At 43.2% G+C, this 27,026-nt stretch overlaps 1 protein-coding gene across 4 annotated transcripts in view; it reads left to right on the plus strand.

Annotated features, from left to right (window-relative positions):
• grin2ba (glutamate receptor, ionotropic, N-methyl D-aspartate 2B, genome duplicate a) overlaps nucleotides 1–27,026 on the plus strand; it is a 140,574-nt gene that overhangs the window by 67,662 nt on the left and 45,886 nt on the right. For all 4 annotated transcript variants that reach the window (XM_026165704.1, XM_026165706.1, XM_026165703.1 and 1 more), the window contains 3 exons: nucleotides 9,328–9,471; nucleotides 11,910–12,180; nucleotides 19,951–20,143. In XM_026165704.1, coding sequence (XP_026021489.1) covers nucleotides 9,328–9,471; nucleotides 11,910–12,180; nucleotides 19,951–20,143 — 608 coding nt within the window. The remainder of the gene's footprint in view (nucleotides 1–9,327; nucleotides 9,472–11,909; nucleotides 12,181–19,950; nucleotides 20,144–27,026) is intronic.

A 27,026-nucleotide genomic window follows, 5' to 3' on the forward strand; every position in this document is an offset into this window, starting at 1 on the left:
GACTCATTCTGTAGTTGTGCCCGTTAAGTCACTGTGGATGAGAGCAGCAGCTAAATGCCCCAAATGTAAAGGCAAAAACACAGGAGATGGGAAAAGAGCAGTGGAGATAAAAGACGAGGGAGATAGAGAGGGTAGTCTTTTGCTTTGGAAAGGATGGGGCGAGGAGGTGGAGAAGGAGGAGGAGGAAGAGGGCGAGCGGAGATAGAGAGGGTGGTCTCGCTACAGACAGTGACTGAGAGCGAGCCTTTATCGTGTTGCCAGGAAAAGAACACAGAAGCACATATCAATAGTGCTGTTATTTTTCTCGTTGCTCTTCATCCCCGTCCTCCACACCCCTCCATCGTTCTCTTCCTTGTGAAGATTCGGCGTTTTGCGCATTTCGCCGGTTTCTACGATTCTTAAGGATAAACGGTGACCCGGGCCTTTGTTTTCTCACTGCACCACATACTGACGTATTGTAGATAAACTGTGAATCTGTGGGTGAGGTGAAGAAAGCCCGATAGTGGGGAGATGGGAATCTGTTTGAGCGTGCGCATGTATGTGTGTGTGTTTGAGCATTCGGTTTTTGTAGTGTGAAGTGGTGAGAAACAACCCCAGCATGACGATGGCTCGGGGCCTTCGGCTGACAGCGCGGACCAGGTGCACCCTGGGATGCATGATAGATGGAGAGAGGGAGGAAGAAAGGGATTGAGCCAGAGAGGAACAGAAAGAAAGCAGACAGGGACTTTAGCAGGGGAGGCCGAAGACGAGAAGGAAGGAAGTTAGCGGTTGTACAATACAGGGGGAAGAGGAAAGGTTAGAAGGATAAAAGAGGAGACCAAAAGAGGGAGAGTGGGGAAAGCTGAGGGCAAGCCAAAGCTGGAGATCGAAATCGGTAGATATGCCTGGAATGGTGGAGATAGCAGCAGAAGAATGCAATGAATGGATTAATAACATCCCTCATATGGATCTCACTGACCTGTGCCTTCCTCTACCTACTCCTCCTCTCTGCGTCTCTTCCCTTTGCTAAAGCTAGCATCACCTTTCCCCTCTTCCCTTTTGCTTGAACAAGGGACAAAACAAATATGTCTGACTAAAGAAGCATGCTCACCCCTCTGACTCTCTAAACCACTTTACAGCCACTTTGGGACACTCTGTGGTGAACCTCAGAGTCTCCTCTGTCCCCGCTTCCACTCATGAATCTGTGACTTACTCCCACTTTTTTATGATGGTTGTGTAGTTGCAAATGAGAGAAACGAAAACAAAGAATCATTGATCTTTTCCCCATACCGCTTCTTTAACTTTCACCATGGTGGCTTTGGGTAAATCGTTTGAGTATCTATAGGCACAATGCTTCAGTCATCGTGATCTGATATGATGGACAGATTAGCTTGAGGTGATTTAATTTTGTATTTGCACTGGATGTTTCCTACTTGTTTCATTTACTGTCGCTTCATTTTTGTTTTGTTTGTACTTTTAATGGTACTTGTATCCATTTTGAGCAAGTCACATTGCTTTGGACCTTAAATTCAAATTAAATAGTTAATAGTCTTTTACATGTAACTTGTATTGCCTGTGTGAGGTCTCTATTTTGGCTGTGCAACATACTACAAACCTCAAGTAATTAACAGTATCAGACAGTACGAGCAAGAAAAAATTGCCAGAGCAGCCTGTTCTTTCATTCACACAGGACATATTTTCCAAATCAAAACAACATAAACAGCTTTTAGGGCGAGGAGTAGCCAAGTGTTTGGTACATTTTATTCTGTCCTTGTTATCTGTTGTGTTTTTTGTTAACTTAGCCTTTCCCACAAAAAATTATCAGCTAATGAAACTCTGCTCTGTTCTTACACTTGCTAACTTCTTTAACAAGTAAGCTAGCTATCGATTGCTAGCTAAATTGCTAGCATGTCCCAAAGCTGTGTGTTGCTATTTTAAAGGAGTCTTTAATCTGAGTTAAATATCTACAACTTGTTAAGGTTCTACACATGAAACCTCAATGCAAGAGAGCTTCTCATTTAAAGTAAGGCCTCAGTCACACAGGTGTAAAGATGAATCAGCAACTGCAGATCTGATCCGATGGGCCGTTTGACTAATGTCAATGACTAATGACTAATATGATATGTCTGTGATCTCGTGCAAAAATCAGTCTTGCCAAAATTATACCTCCATCTTCTCATTTATCCACTCAGCCTCTCCCAGCGGCTCATTCACAGAGACACAGATATAAAAACCAGAGTACACCAATTTAATTTGTAGGCTCACCTTTCCCTCTAGCCACCCTGTTCAGTCTTCTTAGCTTAACTCTATGAGACACACAGACAGACACGCACAAAGAAAGACCTATTACCGTTCTACAAGGACCAGGGGACAAACAAGAGCAGCAGCAGGAAGGGCATCAGACTGCAGAGGCCCCTCTGTGGGTCGTCTGCTAAACTTAGAGCAGAAATGGGCCAGAGAGAAACAATCTGTGCATTTGTGTGTCTGTGCCTTAGTTTGTGGCGAGTCTGAGTGTTAAGTGCTATTACCTTTCACTCAGACACTGTCTGATTGTGTTAAGACGTGGACCGAAACACCCGTTTGTTAAATTTGTTCTTTTCATCCTTTAAATACCTGGAAGGGGACGTAGCTGTCACGTCGCAACGCAATTATGTTAAAGAAAAATCTGTCAAAAATTATAAGTGCGACCTGGGCTCTTTTTTTTCCTTTTTTTAATTAACTTGAAAAGTACTTAGAATAAGGTCAGTGTTAATTAGATGATGGTCTGACAAATGTGTGAGCTAATTAAGCTTGTATGTGTTTGATTAAAGATAAGTAGACTTCCATGATAAGAAAAGGGATGATGAAGCATGAGAAGAGTGAAGTACGGGAGGGGAAACGAGACACCGCGAGTGAGGCGAGGTTTAATTGAGGTAGAGATAATAATTGTGGGTGAAGCGAGAGAGGGCGAGAGAGAGTGCACGAGGGACGGGGAGGTGGAGGAGGGGGGGGAGAGGGGAGGATTCGTCATCAATACGTAGTGCATGTGGTGATGGTGGCTTATGCTCACAGGCCTTATCGGAAACGAACACTTGTGTGTTTGTGTGTGCGTTGCCTCGCCCTGCTTCTAGCTCCACTGCGTGCCTGTGTGTGTGTGGAGGCCTGTGGCTGTGGCGAGTTTATATCTCCTGCCCACTGTCTTTTAAATTCACTATATTCAAGCGAAGGCCAGCTGTTCCCTCTTTCCTCCCGCCTCACCTCCCACTCCAGCTCTCTGTTTTTCATCCCTCCATCCTCTTTTTCTCTGTCTCAGTCGCTCGCTCGCTCTCTCTCTGGCTGGCTTCTCGTTCCATCAGGCAGTGCAGCAGCAGTCAATAGCACAACCCCCCAACCCCCTCGCTCAAGTTCAAAAGATCCTTTATAGGCAGGATAGAAATATGCATTGCCAAAAACCTCCCAGCAACAGACACCATCATCTCACTCTCCCTGGCTTTCTCTACCTCAGTCTTTGTCTCTCTCTCTTTCACACACACTCCTCTTTTTTTCCCGAATGCTACTTCCTCACTAAAAACAGATGCCTCAATGACACATAATGCTCATAAAGTTATATAAAAATAGCAGTTCTTATGAGTTAATTGGGATCTAAGCCTTGCCCCACATTCTCACATGCTGTTAAGGGGTTTTCTTGCTTTTTTATGCTTGTGAATTTAGGATAAATATTCATTCTTAATATGAAGTCTGTTTCATTGTGAGCCGTGGAATAGACACGGCATAGTTAAAGATATGTAAAGTAAATACGAACCTACAGGCACAAATTACAGTGCTGCACAGTAGTCTTAAGCCACCCTTTATTTCTGAAGGTCTGCTTTTTTACTCATTTTCAGTCCAGCATTTACACCTGACCATTTTTAGGGAAATGTTTGTTTATTTGTTAAGCTACCAATGAATCATTCAAGCATAAAAAAAGACCTTACCCGAGTGATAAAGGAGTGTTGTGTCTACACATAACAGCAAGCTTAGCAAATAACCTATTTTAAATGTTATCTTTAGGTGAATTGTTACTTGCAGCCTGTCACTACGACACATTCTTTACTTGAATCTGTGAAAAATGCCAAAGATAACACAGACAGGCATAAACTAGTATTTTTGCACCAACAAGCTGATTCTCAAAGAGCTATTAGCTGAAAACCTGGCATATCTCGACATGGTGTACAGTGTGTCCTTAAACATTTTTAACCTGGCCAAAAGGACAAAAGAAGAAGTGGTGGGACTAAAAAGTATCTCCAGCAGATAAACAGTATCTGCATCTGTCATGTCCTTAAGAAACAGGAAAAACAGACCAGCAAAGACTTGACACAGGACCTGCGAGATGCATCTGACCCTTCAGTCGATCCATCTACTGTTGACTGAAGCCTCATTAGAAAGAAGTCTCAATGGAAGGGAGGCTGTCAAGAAGCCATTATTAAGGAAGGGAAACAGGGAAAAGCCTGTGTCATGCTAGATTACACAAGAACTGGGCTGAAAATCAGTGGGAACAACTTTATGGAGTGATGAATCCAGATTTGATATTTTTGGTTCAAATCATCATCAATTTGTTCAGAAGAGGTCAAGACTGAGCTAAAAAAGTGACTCCCCTTCATTTTTAGCACACTGCCTTGTCGGAAAAATATACCTGGATAGAAAAACACACATGGATTGGCCCAGACATCAACATTATTGAAGCAGTGGGGGACCATCCTGACAGAGAACAGAATAAAAGGCAGTAACATCCAAAGAAGAGCTTTAAATGTCCTTCAGAAAGCCTGGAGAAGAAATTTTTGGAATGGAAAGGCTTACCTTTGTCCTTAGACTCGGGCTCGAGAAATTTAAGAAGCTCTGGGAAAAATGGGTTGTGTACTCCCCTTTGCACTGAATAAATGAATATTACCATGATGTAAGTAGATGCTATTACTGGAACTGTGAATGTCTCCCATGCTGACCTTAAGTTTTGTATTCCCATACTGTAAAATGATAAATAAAAAGTTATAAAAAAAAAAAAAAGAAAGCCTGGAGAACTATTCCTGAAGACTACTTAAAGACATAACAAGAAGCTGCCTAAGAGAGATCAGACTACTGAAGAATAAAGTTCATCATACAAAATATTAACTCTCGATCTTGTTAAAGTTAAACAAAGTTAAACTATGTCTTTTTTATTGCTGATATTTCAATACTAACTTGGCTAGTATTGAAATATCTGCTTGGCTAAGCTAAGCTAAGCTAGCTACTATGGCTAGCTTAGCTTATCTTAGCCAAAAGGAAGGAAGGTTTGTTTTCTTTGCCAGGAAATACTAACTGCTTCCAGGATGGTATGCTGTGATGTGATAATTATGAGGATACAGTTACCCAGAAAGCTTGCAGTTACAAAACAAGTTAAGCTTTCCTTTTTAAATGGTGAATCATGCATTTACAGGGCCGTGCCGGGATAACATAGCAAAGCAAGAAGATTTATTTCCAATATATTCCAAGCCTGCTTGAAATGATAAACAAATAGTTCGTTAATTACAATTGAATTACACAAAAACATCTTCAGAGCCACATTACATCAGCACAAACTAAACCAAAAATAAATAAAATGTTCACAGTAGATCAGGTGACGAATGGACTGGCACACCTTACCTTGGAGCTATATTAGTTCACTCCATTAGTCCAAATTGCTTCCCACTAAAACCTCAGCTGACACGTATCCTCCGACAGCCATGATTTATTTTTACGCAAATGGCGCTATGTTGGTTTTCAGTTGCAGTAAAACATAAAGGAGCGTGAGCATTACATCTGTAGCTGCACGTAAACATGTAGCTACAGAAAGCAAAATGCAGCTAATGTAAGCCAAAAATGCCTGCTCTTGACCCCTGTGTTCCCATTTAGTATGTGCTTTATGTGATCACGCTGTGATGCACTTTCCTGTTTAACGGTGCGCTTCATGTTGTTTTACTATGTCATTATTTGTGTGGAGTGTGCGTGAGTGCCTGTGTGTGTCTAAAGCAGCACCCTGGTATTATTCTGTGATTGCGGTGTTGATTTGTCTTTTTGTGTTGGAATCCTCACTTGGAGGATGGGTTTCGATTGCCGCTGCTGCTGCTGTGTATGTGTGTATGCTAACAAGAGATTTTGTGCCTGCCTAAATGTGTTTATATGTGTGTTTAAAGCGAATTATGTGTGTGTATTTTTGTATGTGTGTGTGCATATTCCAGAGCAAGATTGGAAGTGGGTCTATTTCTTTTGCAGTCACTGATGTGCCCCTGTGTGTGTAATTGAAATACCTGAGTTATTGACTCTCCCTCCTCTCCAAGTCAAATAACTGCTCCAGGAGTGTGTGAGTGCACTCATTTGGAGGCTCTGGGGCAGAGCAGGCAACTCTGGCAGACCAAGACCTATCAACCACAGAATACACACACACACGTGCATACCTAGTACAGAGCCTTTATGAGGCTAAATCTACTCAACTGCAGACACGCAGGCACACTGAGGCAACGTTAGAGGCAGAAAATCACACACATATGTATTAATAGAGGTGCTCACACGCACAGTCGTATGCCCAGAATACATTAGATTAACTTCAGTGGATCATATAGGAATGGAGATTTGCAGATGACATGCGGCAGCCAGTGCATTGCCTTTAGTTTCCTTATTAGTCTGCCCAGTTGATGGATGAGGTAGGGGGGAGTCTAAACCTAAGCTTATGCCAGCCTTTGGATACAAATTAGAGTTTTTTCATGGGACTTGCTTTTTGTCCTCATTAGAGGGATGCCTCCCATAATGTGACAGCATCCCTACAACCTGAGTAATACCTGACTTCTCTCCCATCGACACACACACAAACATATGCTCGCGTACATACATCTCTATTTTGCACAAACACACACGTTTCACACAGAGGAAGGCACACGTGTCTCTCCTCTCTCTTCCTCTTTCTGACAGCAGAAGTCCTGTCTCTGTGGTTGAACAACTCAGGCTTAGCCTCCTCTGTAAATGGGTGGCTGACTGCCTGACACACACACATACACACACATTCACATACGCGCTCACACACCTCCGTTTGCCTGCTCCTTCACTGACTGCTGGCTTCCTGCCCCTCACTCGCTCCATGCAGGATCACAGCCGTCTGCCAGCCTGCCCTGTTCTTCTCCATTCATCCCATTGTCACCACATTGTCCTCTGCCTCTGTCCCTCTGGAGGCTTCAAATCTCAGCTACATCCCCACTGCTTTTTTTAAAAACATTTTTTGTACATCTCTATCTTTTTTTCCCTAGCTTGCTTAATTCCTTTTCCCTCCCTTTGGTTTCTCTCTGCTCTTTTCTCTTGTCAGCTCTCTCTTCTGTGGTTTTATCTGCTCTTTCTCTGCCTCTCCTTGTATCTCTCCATCTCTCTCTCTCCCCTGTCTCCACCGGCCATTCATCCCAGCGTATTGTGTTGTATAGTGTATTGTTGCCTTAGTACAGTAGCCAGCACTGACGTCAGCTGTGGATCCACAGAGAGGACAGTGAGCGGCTGTGAGGTGTTTTCAAAGCCTTGCTGGCCGGCTTCTTGTGCCTGGCTGACTGACTTGCTGGCCCTCGAATGCCCCTGTGGGAATTTTAATGCTCGCTAATCGATCACCTCATGCCAGCAGAGGTGATAATGTGGCCAGTCCATAATTATTGTTGCTGTAAATGAAGAGTGGTGTTTGCAGCACTTCATTTTAGTCAAGCTACCAGCGTCTTTTCTTTTTTTTTTTTCTTTCTCCAGTATCTCCAAACCCCACCTCCCGATTTTGCATTCGCCTTGCTCTTCTTTGAGCGTGTACTTTTCTCAAAGGCTAATGAAAATTCTGCAGACCTCTGGCACTCTGAATGAGTGTGCTGGACAGCACATTAATACTGCTCTTTAAGAAAAGAGAGATAGAAGGAGAAGGCCAGAGGAAATGGTGGTGGGGAGGCAGGGCGGCAGGGGTGCTCTATAGAGGATAAAGTGGGGGGGGGGGGGGGGGAGTGCACAAGTCTGGAAATTCAATTATAACCGTGCCCTGGCAGTAATTCCAGTGGTATTAATGGGACGGCAGAGCGAGAGACGAGATGGATAGAGATGAGAGATGAAGAATGAGAGAAGAAGGGGCGGAGAAGAGACAGAAAGTTGAGCAACAAATGGATTCGAGTTAGCAGCGAAACACGGCACGACGTCAGAGCTCGCATCATTTTTTCATGATCTCGAGACACAGCTCCTGCATATTTCAAGCAGCACGGGGATAATGACATGTTTTCACTCTCATGGATGCAACGCGTTACCCTCATTACTTGCGAGAGTTCTCATCTTACATGCTCGCCGTACACCTCGACATGCTGCCTCAATCGCGCAGCCCTGATCTCGGTAATGCAGCAACAAGGTAACAGATCAACCCACGTGAATCCCCTGGGAGGGCCAGGTTAGCGTTTGATGATGAATGAAGTGCATAAAGAGTCCTAAGACACCGGCACCAGTTCTGCCTGTTTGCCTGGTCTTACTGTCAGCTTCAAATTGCTCACATGCAATTAAAAAAAAAAAAAAAACAGCCTCATTCTCATTCATATCATTTGCCACATTAGAAGCATGAATGCTGTGACCATAAACACACTACTGTACATTGTGTACACGCAAGTTGGACACTCGCAGAATGACTCACAGACACAAACACACATGCAAAATAACCTGCTCATGTTGCAGAACTGCAGAGTCCTGTCTAGACGAGTATTTCTCACCTCCTCCTCTTCTTCTGTCCACCTCGGTATTCTGTTTCAACACTCACGGCAAGACGCAGGCTCGGATATCAGTATGTAAGCAGTGTTTATTGGAGTGTCTGTAATGCTGTTTGGTTTGGTGTACATTTAACGTCTGTAGACTGAGTTTCTCCCAGCAGACAGACTCAGTCAGGGGTTACTGTGTGCCATTTCTTGTTTGTTATTTAAATCTAGTACTGTGCGGGCTAAAAAATGGCCTTGTTGGCTTTAATAAAACAAAAATGATGAACACGACGTGTGAGATTAAGGACAGCAGCTTGAAGCCCTCAGAATTTGCTCCAGCCACCCCCGTGTACAAACTCATTAACAGAGTCATAAAGGCAACTAATGAAAATCATGACCGGTATCATTACAAGACCACTGGTGTCCTCTCGCCTTTTCCCTCTGCGAGCGAGAGAATAAAGGCAACTAAATTAATGTTCACACCAATAATGTTACAAAAACACCGCCGTCCTTTAAGTAGCAGCTATTCTCCTCTGCGTGTGCGCAGCCACCTAAATTAAAGTTCAGACCAGTGTTGTTGCATAACCGTTTACACTCCACATCTTTGTCCTTCTGTGTGTTTTTCTGTCACTTTCAGGATGACAACTCCATGTTCTTTCAGTTCGGCCCCTCCATCGAGCAGCAGGCGTCAGTCATTTTGAACATCATGGAGGAATACGACTGGTACATCTTCTCCATTGTCACAACGTACTACCCGGGTTATCAGGACTTTGTCACCAAGGTAACCGTGCAGCTGATACAACGCATACAATCAATCAGGATGAAAGAGATGCAGAACTTATGATGTGGATGTGTTCCCAAAAGCCTAGGCATTTTTAAAAATCTAATATCTAAGTTAGATATTAGTCAGAATATTCACTTATACTCCCAAATCTTTGCAATCAGGGATAATAACAATTAAATAATAAAAATAATAATTCAAAAAAAGTCCAAAAATAAATGTAGTTACAAGTAAGATTAAAACATAAATGTACTAACAAACAGACAAAATATATATAATATAATTTTGAATTTGATTTAGACGCTTGATTTTAACACATAAAGCACTACAGTTTTACTCACTAAAACCACAAGTGTGTTAGCCCTGCGACAGACTGGCGACCTGTTCAGGGTGTACCCCGCCTCTCGCCCTATAACAGCTGGGATAGGCTCCAGCACCCCCGCGACCCTGAAAAGGATAAGTGGAAGCTCCAAAAGGCACGGACACGACAAACGCACTTCAGTGTTCAGTGACTCCAATTAGCCTAGCAGTCAGCTATCAGCTACAGAGGCCTGACTTTAAGCCTTAAAAGTTGTTTTAAAAAAAATCACCCTCTGTATAGTTGTCATGAGTAGAAAGATAAATTAAAAGCATTTTGTGTACCAGACTGTAAACACGTGTATTTCAGCTGCAAAGTTTTAACTAGAGATGGCACGATACCACTTTTTTATGTCCGATACCGATACCATAAATTTGGATATCTGCCGATACCGATATGAATCCGATATAATGTTTTTTAATCAACAAAACTGTTTTTTAAATATCTTGCTGCATTTTGTATAAGTTCATACTCAAGTTTAAAACAACAACTACACTAAAGCTATTCTGTTATACCTGTATGCAAAAAAAATGTTTCATAGTTCAGCAATACTGATCAATATAATAAACTTAAACCTACACCATCCTCCCTATTCTGGTATTTTAATGAGTACTTAGCATAAATATTAAGCAACCTAACTAATAGGGTTCCAACTCCCAGCAACAACAAAAATAAATAAATAAAAAATAAGGAACCACCCCTCACGCTCCACCTCATGATGCTTAATCGACGTAATCAACCTTAATTTGATGCAGTGTGAAAAAAATGCACAGAAATCAATTATTTTTCAAGAAATATTAAATAGATTCAACATCTTTCTTCAACAAAATTGCAGACTGCACAGATGGTACCTTCCCAAAGGAAAAAGTACTATAGCTTACTAGGGTATATATTTATTAGACTTAATAGTCACTATATACAGTAATGGACTTCTATTCATTTTGCATCAAATTAAAACTTTGGGTGTCAGATAATTATTTATTAAAAGCTAGACATTTTAAATGAGAATAAGAAAGAAAAGTATGTCTTTGTGCCCCCTTTTCCCTGTTAATGCCCTATCGGCCCCCCTGGCTAAACTTTGCTAGATCCGCCCCTGCACAGTTACCAGAAAAAGATCCTGGTGTAGAAAGTAATATTAAATAAATTCTAACAACAGCTGATCAAGCTTAAACGTGCTGCTGTTGTTTATCCGCTGGTTTCCTCTTTCTGGTGCAAAGTGGGCCAAAAGCAAACTAGAGACACGGACTCACGACAGAAAAGCTGATCAGCTGATCGTTAAGCAGTTTCATGATTGAAGTAGCAGCAAGAAGAGGCAGTCGCTCCATATATCGTTTGTTAAGCTTAACGCAGGAATGCTTTACAAACATTCAGAGATGGACTTACACACTTGCTTTACTTCTCTCGGGGATAACTTTGTCGGAGATGAAATGCCGGGTTGCTAGCGAAGCTCCAAATGCTATGACAGGTCCCGCATGCCACAGCCGCTCTATCACGTGATGCATACTGCTCAGACGTGCTAACGTTCTGAGGCGAGTTACGGCGTGTTGCAAGTTTTGTGAGGTGCTTTCGTGATATTTAATGGATCGGATTACATTTTTTATTTTTCTCCGATATCCGATCCAGTAATTTAGGTCAGTATCGGACCGATACCGATACGTAATATCGGATCGGTCCATCTCTAGTTTTAACATGGGAGTCTTTGGAGACTGACTTTCTTTTGAAAGCGCTTGAATAACTGCATGACTGTATTTTTCAGTCCCAGGGGTTTTCAGGTGCTTTGTAACACAAACTGTATGATGCTGATTAGAGATGTGTTTTATAAACAATTAGTAATTTGTATAAACCCAAATGCCTGATCTGTGAAGTGAAGTGCTAAGTAAAAGAAATTCCAATTCAATCTAGTGATGTATCCACTTTGTTTTTAATAAACTGCTTCATCTTGGAACAATAAACTAAAATGCAAGTCAAACACACATTGAAACACACTGTTGACAAAAATAATAGGGTTTGAATTTTTTTTGTCTTGTTAAAGACTAAAGCAAAGTACATTGTGGTAATCAGCCCCTTCTACCTACTGCAGATTCGTAGTACCATCGAGAACAGCTTTGTGGGCTGGGAATTAGAGGAAGTTCTACTACTTGACATGTCTGTGGACGACGGCGATTCGAAGATTCAGAACCAGCTGAAGAAACTCCAGAGCCCTGTTATTCTTCTCTATTGCACAAAAGAAGAGGCCAACACTATCTTTGAGGTGGCCCACTCTGTTGGAATCACGGGCTATGGCTACACGTGGATCGTGCCCTCGCTGGTTGCTGGAGATACTGATGTAGTGCCGGCCGAGTTCCCCACAGGTAGGAAATCTGAAACTGAACCAGAGTTCGGACTTAAAATTGGATCACAATGAAATCATAATAAATGATCTTTTATTGCTTTCAACTTAAATCCTACACATGTGGAGTTTAACATTTACATAACATTCAGTGATTAGGTGGGAATTTGGAGTGTTACAAATACATCCATTTTCAGTACAGAAGATTGTAAATGAACCACGGCAGACCCGATAAGATTTTTATGCTTTTCAGCATACTTTGTTATTACTATTGCTGTTCACAATCACACGGCTGCAGCTTTGCAGCTTGCAGTCATACACCTACCAACAACAACAACAAGGCGTGATTGCGGATGCTGCTCAGGTGTGTCCGCCTCCCCTGCAGCGGCCCTGCAAACCACGCCCGCCACAAAGATGTTGCCCTAAAATGCTTGTTTTAAATCATAATTGTACGTACCAAAGTTACCAAAACATGTAAATGGCCCAGCTTTTATTGCTAGTTGTGTCAGCTTTAGCATCAAAGCTGCAACAGACACCTCCGATAATCAAAGATCGGCCTCTGCATGGCTGCTGTGGAAATTTTTGCAGAACTGCGTAGTGGATGCACACTGGATCTGTTGTTTTCTCAGTTCACGCTGCAGCATGTCAGTAGGGTTCAAGTCTTGACTTTGACTTCACCATAAGTTTAGTTTATTGCTTTTAAGCCGTTCACAGGGGGGGTAATTCTTGTGTTCAGGATCACTGCACCACTGCATACCCCAGAGTGACAGACTGATGACCTGCCATTGTCCCCACTGTCACTGTCAGAGACTTTCTTTAAGGGAGCAGAATTCATGTTTTCTGCAATAATCACAAGTCGGCCTGTAGCAACATAGCATCTCCACTTTATACAGCTTCCCTCAGCTTTGACCGTTGGTAGAATGATTTGTTTGTCTTTGTTTGGTTTATGCAAACTGTGATGAGACTCTTGGCCTCGAACAAATCCATAGAGTATTCTTCCAAAAGGTTTTGTTGATGCAAAATTAATAAAAGCCTTAATGTACTGTTGGGATAGCACTGATTTTCACTTTACCAATTCTTGTTGCCATTTTAGCCCAGAGCCTTCAGGTTAGCAGAGTAATAAACTGACCTTTGTTGAGTTTAGACGTGACTTTCTTTGGATGTTTTTGTTGGGTTGTTTGAGACTTTCCAGAAGTTGTCACTGCATTAGAGGAATTCTGGAAGGTCAAGCACCTCTTTGAAAGTTCAATCTTGTTTCAAAATCTTCTTTTATAGATAAATCCTTTGTGGACGTGCCTTAGAAATAGTCTCATAAACCTTTCCAGAAAGATACTTCAATCACATTTTTTTCCTTGTCTCATGTCTTTTGGCACACTGTGCTAATGTTGAGACTTGAATCGGGACTGGCAATGTATATTGTGCAGACTATATATGAAAGTTAAAGATGGCCACTCAAATGAGGCAAAGAGTTTCCCCGCCCATTGACGTCCTTACAAGTTGACAGCCTGAGGACTCGCCCCCTGCTGGCACTTAGAAAGAACACAAGTTTTAATTTCTTCATTTGCTTCATTTTTCATAAGAAGAAGAAGCTGCAGCCGAGCTGTGGTATATGTCACGGCTGCCGAGGCGAGCCGTGTGGAGTTGGAAGAAGGACCCAAGATGCAGGCAGTGGATGAGATACCGGTGGTTTTATTTACAGAGGTGTAGTGGCAAACAAACAGTGGGGCATAACAAATAACTAAAGACACCTAAACTGGGAGGACTAAAAATAACAGACCTGGGAGCATACGACAACGGGATGAGAAGCAGAGAGACGCAGACAGGGAACAGGACACCGTGGAAGACAGGGTAACAGACTGACACGGAGTTACACAGAACTTAAACAATCATCATCTAGAAAATGATAACAAACTAAAAGCGCTGGGTCACCGACCCAGGACCATGACAGTATATACTGCACCACATTACAGAAAAGCGTTTTGTTTCATTTCCAAAACAGTGATAATGATATAGTAAACTTCTTTTAGATCGGTCCTAAAAGCGACTCTCTGTATTTGAAAATCATAATGATCCGAGTAGAAACAAAACCAAAGACGGACAAAGACGGACGGCAGAACCACTGAAAAGCTATTCCTTAAATTTTCTTTCCAGTTCACTGTTGGATTGTTTTGTAAGACAAACTGACCTTTTCTAACAAGAAATGAGGAAGCCTCTTTTCTCCACAGCACCACCGGAGGTAACCTTTTCAGGTCAAATGTGAAACCAAAGTGATGTCTAAGTTGGGGCACATTAAAACACTCAACCTGCTCACGCAATTTGTCAGGCAAACCTGTCAGGCTGACTCATCGAAAACGACACTCAGCGCTTGGGGGTGGACAGACACTTTTTAGAAAGGCCATCTCTCAGTGGGAATCAAACCTTTAACTGTTAGTGATGTCCCCACCGTGCTAACTAATGGAACTTTCCTCAACTTTTGGCTCTCTGTGGGAGAGAAAACTGTAGAGGAGGTAGTATATCTAAGCTAGACGTATGAGCGCTGTAATTTGTTGGTGTTTGGCTGGTTGATTTACAACGGAGGGGCGAAATTACACTGCCGCCTGTTCTCAGCAGTTTCTGGGAAATGGTTTTCCAGGCGGAACCTGAGACCGTTGTCCCGTTCAGGCACCGTAACTCAAACCTTTTACCTCTGTTCCCCTATTGGCACCCACAGATGATTTACTCTTGAGTGGGAGCTAGGAGTGTGTTTGCAGGCCGGTCTGTATGTGTGTGTGTGTGTGTGTGCTTTTGTTTTTGTTTCAGTGTGTGATGTCTATGTGCATTTGTCTGTGAAAGTTACGATTGGTTCAGGGTTTAATTTGCATGAGAAAATAATGAGCGAATGTAATCAAATGGGTTGTGTGTTTGCGCACTGCCGTGTACTTCATATGGTGAAGGACGACCGGTGTTTACTCGTTGGACAGGGTGAACCGAATTCTGTGCGCGTTTGTGTCACTCTGTCTGTTACAAATTAGGGTTCCACTCTATAAAGTTTGATATATCACCGTATCAGTTATGTAAATCACACAACAACGTCCCTCTTGATTTATGTTGCCGCTGAGATAATCGCGTCTCGCTCATGTACCGCCTGGATGATTGCAAAGTAGAGCTGCGTCGATGGACACACACAAAACTCTTTCAGTTAACACTCAATTATCATGACATGACTCACATGGGACAAAATGACACATTTCAGGCTAAATGTCGTCCTCCTGTTTCGTGCGTGATGAACAGGATACAGAATGTGCCAAAATAACCGCACAGAATTCTCAAAGTAAGACGACTTTTTATGACGTCGCTTGTGTCAAAAACATGATTATTTAGATCATACCTTTACTTAAAATGTCATTAATACAGTGTTTTAAGACAGCGTGCAAAGAAACCATGAGTATCCAGATGGCCAAGCTTTGATTCACAGCTCTTCTCCTGTAGGATCTGTGCTTGTTCGTGCTGCTCCTGCCAGAAATATGAAAGTGATGGTTGGCTGACGAGTTTCCTTTAAACAGCTTCAACAGTGACAGTCTGTAAAACCTGTACTGAGAACAGCCTCACCTTTCTAATCACTGAAATGCTAAAGCTTTCCAAATGCCTCTGCTTTGTGGTTTTGTCTTGAAGTGCAAAAACGTAGAAGAATAGCATCAAAATCCTAGCAGCCTAAGAAAGTTAGCAACTGTTAACTCTATATTGCCCTGACAGATATTTATCAGCTTGATGACATATTGGCCTATAACAAACACGAGTCTACATATGACAACATATGAGTTGTCCAGAAAGACGCCAATTTAAAAACGTTATTTTTTTCTGGAGTGAAGCAGCGTCTTTGTTGCTGGTTCCTTTTTTAAAAAAAAGATTATTCTTATTTCTTTTTTTGCCTTTCAGCCTTTATTGGGTAGAAACAGTGGAGCTAGTCAGGGAAGAGGGGAGAGAAGGGAAGACATGCAGCAGAGGACTGCAGGTCAGACTCGAACCCAGGCCTACTGCTCTCTGGTCAATACTTCCAGGCATGTAGACACGAGTAAGAAGACCCGCTGAAGTTCTGAATATCTGAATGGGGATTAAAAAGGTCATTTCAGTGACCGAACGTGGTGTAGTTGTTGTTGTCAGAAATTGCTGATCCACTGGGATTTTCCCACACAACCATCTCTAGGGTTTACAGAGAATGGCCTAAAAAGTGATCGAGTAAACAGGTTTTCTGAAGGTGAAAATGAAAATAACCCCTCATTACAGCCGAGGTATTCATATAAACACAAAACACATTAAATCTTGAAGCAGATGGGCTTCAACAGCAGCTAAGAGCAGGAAACTGAGGTTATTGTTTTCACAGACTCACCAAAATTGCACAATAGGAGTTTGGAAAAACACCGTCTGGTCTGATGAGTCTTGATCTTTCTTAAGGTATTCCATGTGAGAGTCAGCTTTCATACCGTTTAGGTATGAAAACATGGATCCACCCACGTTGTATCAGTGGTTCAGGCTCGTGGTGTTGGTGGAAATGGTGTTGGGGACGTCTTAGTTCCAATTAAGCATTACTTCAATGTCACAGCCTGCCTAATTATTGTTGCTGACCATGTCCATGGATGCTTTCAGCAGGATAATACACCATGTGACAAAGCTGAAACCATATCAGTCTGGTTTCTGAGTTTACTCAGTGCCTTGAATCTATGAGGAATTAAGCAGCTCTGAACACAAAAGATGATCCAACGTGGGACTAGCAAGGTGTACCTAATAATGCAGCTAGTGTGTGTATGTAGGACATGCTTGCATGTTTGTTTGTGGCATCAGTTGGGATAGTTCTGGAAAAACCAACATGCCTTGTGTAAGCATCGAGATCAGAAAAGCCAAATTAAGCCTGCAGCAAGTGGCAGTCAAGCGCACCAACTTCTGAATCAGCACAGAGTGAAATGACACCGCGACACCGCATGTGACTGTTGGTTTCGCTGGTTGTGTCCTCTGTGGACTCTGGCGGTTCAGGGTTCACCAGGAGGTGCATGCTAGCTGTGGGCCTAATTTACTTACAAGGCACACTTAATAATTTGCACCGTGTGTGATGAAGAGCCTCCAAATCTCACGGGTAATTCCGCTGATCCCTTCCTTAAGTAGCGCTTTGGGAAACCATCTCTTCACCCACTCCTTCTTCCTTCTTGCTTCTCTATATTTTGCTGCTGTTCCCTCACTTTTCTGTTTTTTTCTTCTGTGTTACTATTTCAGCCTCCTCTGACTTGCTCCCAAGTCTCAGCTCCCTTCATCTTCCTGTGTTTCTTGAGTCTGTATCTTTGTGTCTCTGCTGCTGCCTGACTTTCTCTCTCTTCTGCTCATTCTGTCACTCTTTCCCCTCCTCTTCCCTCTCAGCTCTTTCTCTCCTACTAACAGCCTTTCTGTCTCTTTTTTCCCTTGATCAAAGTTGCACACTACTGCCACACACACTGTGTTAATGTAACCACCCAGTCTGACATCACTGGCATTAATAAACTGTTTCCAGAAATATCTGCTGTTATGCTTTCCGATCAGTTTGCTTATTGTGGATGCGTTATGTCTGCAGTGTGATTTAGGTTGTATGTGTGAGAGGGAGATGTCCTGCCACATTGTAATACCTTGTTACACGCCCAAAAGAGAGCTGCGACAATAAGACATCAAACCGTCCGCCCGCGTGCTCCCGACACACACGTCTCGCCTATGTCTTCCTGGGAAGAAAGTCGCGCCCTTAAAGCAATAAAAAGTCAAGCATGTAAAAAGGAACGGGGAACGGAGCGAGTGGTGAGAAAGTGTCGACAATGTGTGACATGAGATGTGGTCCTGAAGGGCCCGAGCTGTCAGTGCAGAGGCCCCGTGAGGAAGGCAGGTTGCCAGGCTGCCTGTCTATTTCTGCACGCTGACATGGTAGCGGGCTGGCTGACATGTGGTCATACATTGTCAGATAGATGCAGACCTGCTGATGGACAGAAAGATGGACAGATTAAATAGAAGAGAGTCAGATAAATTACAAGCTTACAAACCCTGAGAGCTTGAACCCAGGGGGCCTCTAATGGCTCCTAAACAATCAGCTGTTGGCTGTTTTCAGAAGTCATAAAGGCATTTTTGTAGCCAATTTTAAATGCGGAGGTAGTTAAGACTTTTGACTTGAAAGGTTTGAGCGTTAAATTGTTTGTTCGGCAATGCCTACCACTGCTTCAGCCACTGCTGTCACACCTTCTCTAACATGACCACCGAACACAGAAACGCTTGCTTTTTTCTTAAAAGAAAAAAAAAAAGATTTCCATGTTTGCTGATTGGATCCTTTTAGTAATAATTGGGTGGTGAACATTTTAACTTTACACCACCCAATTAATATTAAACTTACACCTGCTCCAACTTTGAACTGTAACCTAAGCCAAGAAGGCATGAAATTGTTACCAAATGATGCTCCAAAATGAATCCTTGTGTACCGTGCTTAAGGACAATCCCCTTGTTGGGGCGACCGTGGCTCAGGGGGTTGGGAATCGTATCTGTAACCGAAAGGTCGCCGGTTCGATCCCTGGGCTCTCTGTCCTGGTCGTTGTGTCCTTGGGCAAGACACTTTACCCTATTTGCCTACTGGTGTTGGCCAGAGGGGCCGATGGCGCGATATGGCAGCCTCGCTTCTGTCAGTCTGCCCCAGGGCAGCTGTGGCTACAACCGTAGCTTGCCTCCACCAGTGTATGAATGCGAGAGTGAATGAATAGTGGCATTGTAAAGCGCTTTGGGTGCCTTGAAAAGCGCTATATAAATCCAATCCATTATTATTATTATTGTTAAATCCAGCATGATGAAGTCCTGAACCGCTGAACACGGGAACTTAATGACTGGTCATTAAAAAGAGATAAAGATTTATTGCTGGGAAACATGCACCATGAGTAATCAATTAATGATGACTATTAGTCATGGGTTTATTGTAATTAAAATTGAATATTGTAATGGATTTTATTGCCAATAACAGCAGTTTAATATCAGTGAAACTCATTTTCATAGCATCTGTGTTTAATACATCCCAAAGAGCCTAACAGTAAGTTAATGCCTTTTTTTAAACAAAAAATGTAACATTAAGAAAATATTTTCACATTCATGCAAGTTATTGTCGGGTTTTTAGGATACCTACAGGAAATTTTGTGTTTGCGATTCGCTGCCTGCCACCAGGCTGTCCTCAGCCTCGAGAATGCTTCGAATACCTACAGAGAAGGACGTGGTGGAGGAACGACAGGTATCCTGGCAAACAGCTGAATGGGCTGATGGGCACTTGGAAGGGCATCGGAAGAGATGGGCATGGAGGCACACAGACAGAGAGAGACCTGCAAATAAATATTCCTAAACATTTGACAGATTGTCAAATGCGAACAGGAGTCGGGCAGACAGAAGGACAGATAAGCAGGCGTGCGGAGAGTGCAAAGGCCGACAAACAGACTGTACAGAACGTACTTTAGACAGACAGATGGACAAACACAGCAAGATGATAGACTCTTAGTCAGTCAGAATGGGAGTGCTATTCATCTGCTCCCTGAGTCACTACGTAGTGTATGCTCTGTCTCTTGGAGTGTGTTCAAAGCATGTACACTCTATATATCCTAGCACACTGATCCCCCTGTCTCCCCGGTTTAGTTTCCTCCATCTGTCCATCTCGCTGTGTCTTCACTTTCCTCCGTAGAATCACTCCTTCCCTTCTCACCTCCCTTTAAAACAAAAAACCCCTCATCTACCTTCTTTCTGCATTTCCTCTAAACGATCTCTCTCCTCTTCTTGCTTCCAGGCCTGCTCTCTGTCTCCTATGATGAATGGGACTACGGCTTAGAGGCGCGGGTTCGCGATGGTGTGGCGATCATCACTATGGCAACTTCTACCATGATGATGGACCGCGGGCCTCACACCCTCTTGAAGTCTCAGTGCCACGGAGCTCCTGACAGAAAGACCCCCATCTCAGGCAACCCCAACGAAGTGCTCAGGTGAGTGAAGGTGGAGAGGGCGTAGCATGTCAGAGCAGCATGATCACACTTAATGGACCCAGTCTCAGTTAGTTTATCTGGTTTCGTCGGCACTTATAGTATTGCACGCAAAGCAACACTGTGACATTTAGATGTACGATTCGAGGGTCTTTGTTGTCATTATGCAAGGATAACGAAATTATAGTTTTATTTTCATTTTTCTACATTTGTGACACAACTTCCAGTGACGCTGGAAATAATTAGAGTCCGTCTGCTATCAGTTTACAATGAATGAGTCAAGTTGGCAATGGCATGCAGTCTGTTGCGGTGATTAACACAGTGAATTAAATCAGTGAAAATCACAAGTCTGTTGCTGTCTGCATATACAGAAATTTGCATTAATCACAAATTCACATTAGCCACTTATACTCAGAGTCCAGCCAGAAACAGAATTTCATGCCCCTTTACTGTTACCTGGACAAATACCTGTTAGTTAACAGAAGTCTGAGATTGAACTATGATCTGGCACATCTTCATCCAGTTCTGAAACCGCAAAAAAACTTTTAAGCAGGGAAAACAAAAAGATTAAGTAGCATTAAGTGACATCTTGGATCTTACTTTTATTAATCACAGAGCTTCTGGTGGTGTGGTTTGCGTTCTTTATCAGTAAGCCTGCTTTCCCATAAAACGTTCAGCTCTCTGCTGGATGTTGCCACTTGCGCGCTGCTTGAATATGTCATTCTGCAGTAGTCTCGGTGTTCTCTAGGAACCACGATCCTTTTCCTTTGCTTTCTGCCCTGCAGCAAGCCGGCACATATCTCACGAAAACCAGCTCTGTGGTGCAAACCATACACTTCTGTACAATATAGAAGAAATGCCACAAAGCACTGGTCGTGTTTGTCTAAAGCTGTTTATTCACGCTAATGTGTCTGAGTTGATGTGCGAGTCATTTGTGGATGTTGCTTTAAAATTGCACCGTTCTGGTGGTCTAACATCCCCACGATCACCATGGCACCGTCATCATTGGTGCAGCAGATGTTGCAGCATGTGCGTGTTAGCATCTCCATCCCCTGCACGCTGTGATCATCCTCCCCCCACGTAATAATACCCTATGCACAAACACCCCTTCACATGCTGCCATCTTCAGGAAAACCGACCCCACCCCTTCAGCTGTCCGTCCCAGCAGCAGGCCTTTTGAACTGGATGTGAAGCCTAGCGTTGGGCTGCGCTTTGCTCTGCGCGCCGCCTAATTGGTCCCAATGGCGTTTCAGTCGGCGAACACTATCCACCTGTCGTGCTGCGCTCCAGAGCTCAGCGCAGCATTATATTCAGTGGCGGTTTCACCCCTCCGCGACTCTGCGCGTCTGCTGGAGATAGATGTGTGTGGGTATGTGTGTTTTTATTGCCCTAAAGAGAGACCAACTGTCAAGGAAAGCCACGTGTGCATGTGTGCACAGGTGTCGTACAGGGCAGCATATGTGTGTATGCTTGCTAAAGAGACTGTCAGTATCGCTTCAGGACACCGGTGGCAGATCACAGACACTTGCACAGAAAACGAAATGCGCTGACCCCTTTTGGCTGATTCAGACAGATGTATAGATGCACAAATAGTCTTTTTCTGCCTTCTCCTGCAATTTTTCTGCTGAATGCAAGCACGCATACATCCCGAAATACTCTTCTCACGCTCATAAGACGCCAGAGAAACGTGGAGCCTACTGTGGAAACTCGGGCTCTTCTTTTGGGATGTGTGTAATTTTTTTGCTCATGGTCAAGCTTAACTGCATCCTGCTCAAAGGCAACAAAACTTTGTTGTCCAGTCAACTCTTTGGATGTCATTTCAGCCCCTGCCTGTTGTTCTCTACTTTCTGAACCTTTTGCATTTGTTTCACCACTGCTTACTGCTTTGAGATAACAGTGGTGTTTATGGCAGCTGCTCTTGCCCCAGAATACAACCCCCTCCTCTCTCTTCTGTTCATGTGTTTGCCTCGCTGTGGTCTGCTGCGCACTGCTTTGTTCTTCTCAACTCTGCTGTGGTCTCTCTGCCGCGTTCTCTCTGCTCTGCTCGGCTGTCCTCTCGCGCCCCGTAGTCTTCTGTTTTTGTTCTGCCCTGCTCTGCTTTTTTTCCCCTACATCTGCTCTGCTTTGTTCTACTTTTATTCTGTTCTGTGGAGGGCTGCTCTACCGTTTTATCTTCTCACACCTCCTCGCCTCTCCTCTTGTCTCCTCTCCTCTCTTCTCTAGTGATTTTTCCTCTCATCTCTACCGTTCTGCTCCTCCCTAGTTGGTGCCTGCGCTGCAGACCTGCAGTTTTATAATCAACTTAGCTGTGTTGTTGATTAGATCAGTTGCAAACACTGCTAAGATCCTTTGCCCCTTTTCTGCTTTAACTAAATTTGTTTGGTGATAACCTTTGTCTTCAAGTGTTCAATCAAGAGATTAGCATTTGGCCTAGAGTCTATATATTAGAAAGTGAACGAACGCCTAGTTGCCCGGCTTGCGTGGCTGCTTGGCTGCATGGACCGATGCCCACCCGCTCGATTCGTTCACTACTAAGTGAGTCAACGAATGAAAGATGGATGGACGGCAGCTCAATCAAAAAGCTCTTTCCTGCGCCTGGGAAGCCTTACATTCTGTGTTCTCTCCAGTGAATACAAACTCCATTTGTAAAAATTTCAAGCAGACCTTTAAAGTAAATCATTAATAAACCAAGCAGGGGCACAATTAATTCTAAGCTGTCGAAAATGGCATTTAGCAGCTAAACCTGAAAATGAAGCTTTCATCTCAACATATTAAGCTGGAAAAACATCCATGGAAAATGGACCAATCAGAAACTGATTCACTGATCAATATAGGTCCCGAGCTTGCCCCACTGCTAAGTCACAATCCACATGTGCCAATCTGAAACATTTAGGTAAATAAACTAACTATTAGTGCTATAAAATTGGGTGCTTTAATGTTTACACACACACGCTACATATTTTACTTGTAAACCCATATTTTTACTGCGATCTACGGTGGCCCTGAGAGGTCAAACATACTGAAGAAAACAGCAGCAAATAGAAAAGTGCAGCAAAACACACGAACCACAACGGAAATAGAAAAATACACAGCAAACGCTGACAAAAACCAAAAACAATCTCACAAAACACAACAGAAGTGTTTTTAGGGACACAAGAATGTGTCGGACCAGCTGCAGAAGTGAAGCTAACAGTAAGCAAACATGCTAACAGCAAACATGTATCTACAGCGGGGGTGGGCAATCTCAGTCCATGAGGGCCGGTGTCCCTGCAGGTTTTAGATCTCACCTTGGGTCAACACATCTGAATCACATGATTAGTTCGTTACCAGGCCTCTGGAGAACTTCAGGACATGTTGAAGAGCTAATTTAGCCATCTAAATCAGCTGTGCTGGTTCGAGGACACATCTAAGACCTGCAGGGACACCAGCCCTCGTGGACTGAGATTGCTCACCCCTGATCTACAGTATTATATGACAACATAGATGAATCCTCAGCTTCTTTTCTCCATGTGATCCTTTGCATTTCTTAGTTTCTGGTACATTATAAACCACGGCCGCTGCAGATAGCCTACAGGGTAGAAGTTCTCCAGTTGGGGATCTCAGGTTTAAAGAGTGGTAGCAAGTAGCGAGAAGTACCTGTACCTTGTTCTTGCTTTAGATATATTCCACAACATTTTTTTAGGATGTCTTTGAAGTGCGTGATTAAGAATCTGAAGCAGATGGTGAAGAAATCAAGGAAGGACGGTGGCAGTTATCCATTTTTAAACCTTCTTAAAAGCCGATGATTATATGGAAATACATATGTCCCAAAGTACGAGTGAAAAATTTGTATTGTAGCTCCAACACAAGTTGGTCCAGCTTGTGGATTATACACGAGCTAGGTCAGTAAGAGATGCATGGGAATATGTAAATTGAATCTAGTTTACATTTCAATCTGCTGGTGAACGAGGAAGACTGGCTCTAAGGTCACGGTCATCTACTCGAATTTATAAGCCATACATTAGCATTTTCTTGTTCGGCCCTCAGTGCCTCATAGAATACCACAAGAGAAGGACGCGTCACTCCACTAAGTAAATTAAGTCCATTGTAGCCAGCGCTGTGACATTCCAGCTAATTCTACAGCATGAGCCTGACAAATGAAGATAGCAGGAAGGGGAAGAAGAAGAGTGCAAAGCACAGAGGAGAGGGAGGGACAGAGCGAGGGAGAGGTGGCAGTAGAGGCCAGCAGCGAGCAATACACAACAGTGTGAGAATCATGAGTTTGACAACACTGGCCCTGACCTTGCCAGGCGTGGACAGGTTCCAGATGAGGTTGGTCTTGGAAAGGTGTCAAGTGCTTTTAAGCTCCGTGGGCATTTTTGAACTTCTGTGGCCTCAGTAAGGCTTTCAATATGGGGTATATATCTATATATATTTAAGCACATACACGTGTGTGCGTCAGTGTGTTGGTGTGTGCTTGCACGCATGCTCTGGATACAGAACAATCTGCAGTTGCATTTTGACCCTGTTGCGCTGAGAAATGCCAACTCAATGGGGCCGTGTCTGACTCGGTGTTTGCACGTGTCTTTGTGTGCATGTGCGTGTGAGTCTGTGGAGCCCAGCTGGATGTGTGTGTTTATGGGGCAGGCAGTGGGAGGTGGCAGATAGGTACCTGTTTTTGATGGGGCTTGATTGGAAGTAGGTCAGGAATCCTCTCTCCTCTTTCTTCCATCTCCCGTCTCTCCATCTTTATTGCCTTGCTCCTCCTAAATCTTTTCATCTGTCCTGTCACTAAATCTCTTTTTGTCTGCCAGGTTTATCCAGTCCTCTGCTTTTCTGTGTTTCTTATTTTATCTCACATAATCTTTTCCTTTCCCCAGTATTTTTTATTACATCCTTCTCGCTCTTTTCCCCTCCCCTCTGCTGCATCCCATCTTCACCTACCTCCTTTTTGCTGCAGGCTATTATAATTTTCAATTTGTATAGCAGTACAGTACATAGGTTTGTCTTTTAAGGTTTTTGAAGTTTTATTCCAAAATGCTCTGAAATTAGAAAATCAAGAGGAGAATATTGCCTCAGGTATCCATTATATCTGCAATGTAGACAATGCAGTCTGTTCGAGGGCTAGTGCTTTAAAGAAATGTCACTGTAATTAGTTTTAATTAAGTGCTGTCGATCATGTGTCAAAGCCACATATTGATGTCCACGCTTCTTCCCTCCTATTAGCGCAGCTTTGTTTACACATTCACTCGTTGTATATGGATGCCGCTGAATGTATATAGTCACACCTCCCCTCGCATTCACACATTATACCCCAAGTGTGCACGCAACAAAGCCTCAGTATGTTTTTCTACCTCAGCCGCACGGAGCCCTACATGGCTTGTTATCACTCTCAGTATAGATCCCTCCTCTTCAGATCCAGTGATTACACTGTACCACAGTAATTGCTAAGGAGTGTAATTCATAATTAATTCATGTCAGGGTTAATTTATTAAAACTGACTTATCAATATTTTACACAACTCCTCCATTATTCACACCAGAACATGCGCTCAAACCTATCTTTGTCAGGCCATGGAGTTAGCATGGGAAGTGTGCTGCTGCGTGCCGTGTTGTTGTGGCACAGCGTTGTTCTGGTTTGTCTTTAGATAAACCTATGCATGCAAATGGATTCGCTGCATTGTGGTTCATGCTGCAAAAAATAATAGGCGTTTCCTGAATGTAGAAATCGTTTTCTGTAGATTTGATTGGAGTAGTACATGTCGGACTCCGGTCAGTGTTACTAGCTTTTGTTCGCCAGGTGACGACAGCTGCTGCTGTTTGAATTTTAATTCACCTCGTGTACAGCACAACTGAGATACTCTCCTCCAGCTCATGCAGGAAACTGACAGGTTCAACAGGATATCAAAACATGCATTTTAGCGGGGAAGGTGGATGCGATTCTGTCTTATTATGCTAGTCACACCTGCGTATTCAGATTCCTACCATCCACATAACTTTATACCATCTCATGACACCTACAGTAACTTATGGAAAAGCAGGGATCGGTTTGTGTTCACATTACAGGAAGGCAGCGATGGTGACATGCAATCATCCTGTCACTCAGCTTTGGAATAACAGTCACCGCATTCTTGCAGCTCTAGTCTTTATATGCCTCTGTGAGGTTTGCTACATGGTAAACTGCATGGACTGTAAATAAAAGATGGAGATAGCCACCGTGAGTTATTCACTGTCTTTTAGAGATCTGTTTTTCAAGCCTACATTTGAGCCATTTTGGGCTTTTTCATCTTGGTTCTTTAGAGACAGAAGTGACCATTTTTGGAGGAGAGGACAAATACCTTAGTAGTCACAGCCGGTTCTCACTCCCGAGGCCTAACATCCTGACGATTTGTCACGTCCCGCAGCGTTCCTGAGGAACGCGAAAGGTGACCTTCCACAATCTTATGCTAAGCGCCGGGTTATGGGTGAAATCCAGTAGAATGACGGTCCCGCGGTAATACACGTTCCAGCCATGTATTCCAGCCCTAACCCTAACCATAACCTTATCCCAAATCTTAACAGCACTTTAATGACATCAAATAGTGTTTTCCAAAGCAATTTAAGTAAAATGACGAACATGTGTAGATTGAGTCCAAACGGTTCTCATGTTTCCAATCTCCTCATTTAGGGACGTGTTTGGTGCCCGGAAGCGTAATATGTTGACGATTTGTCACCTAGCATAAAATATTACGGTTTGGGAGTGAGAATGTGTTGGTAGTTAGCTAATGCTAACAAGCTGCATCTGTGGACTTTACACCAATCAGGCCTCTGACAGGTGAAGCGAATAACACTGATTATCTCTTCACCATTGGATGGGATATATTAGGGAGCATGTGAGCATTTTGTCCTCAAAGTTGATGTGTTAGGCG

This window comes from Astatotilapia calliptera, chromosome 4 (genome assembly GCF_900246225.1).
Source record: "Astatotilapia calliptera chromosome 4, fAstCal1.2, whole genome shotgun sequence".
Taxonomy (NCBI): domain Eukaryota; kingdom Metazoa; phylum Chordata; class Actinopteri; order Cichliformes; family Cichlidae; genus Astatotilapia; species Astatotilapia calliptera.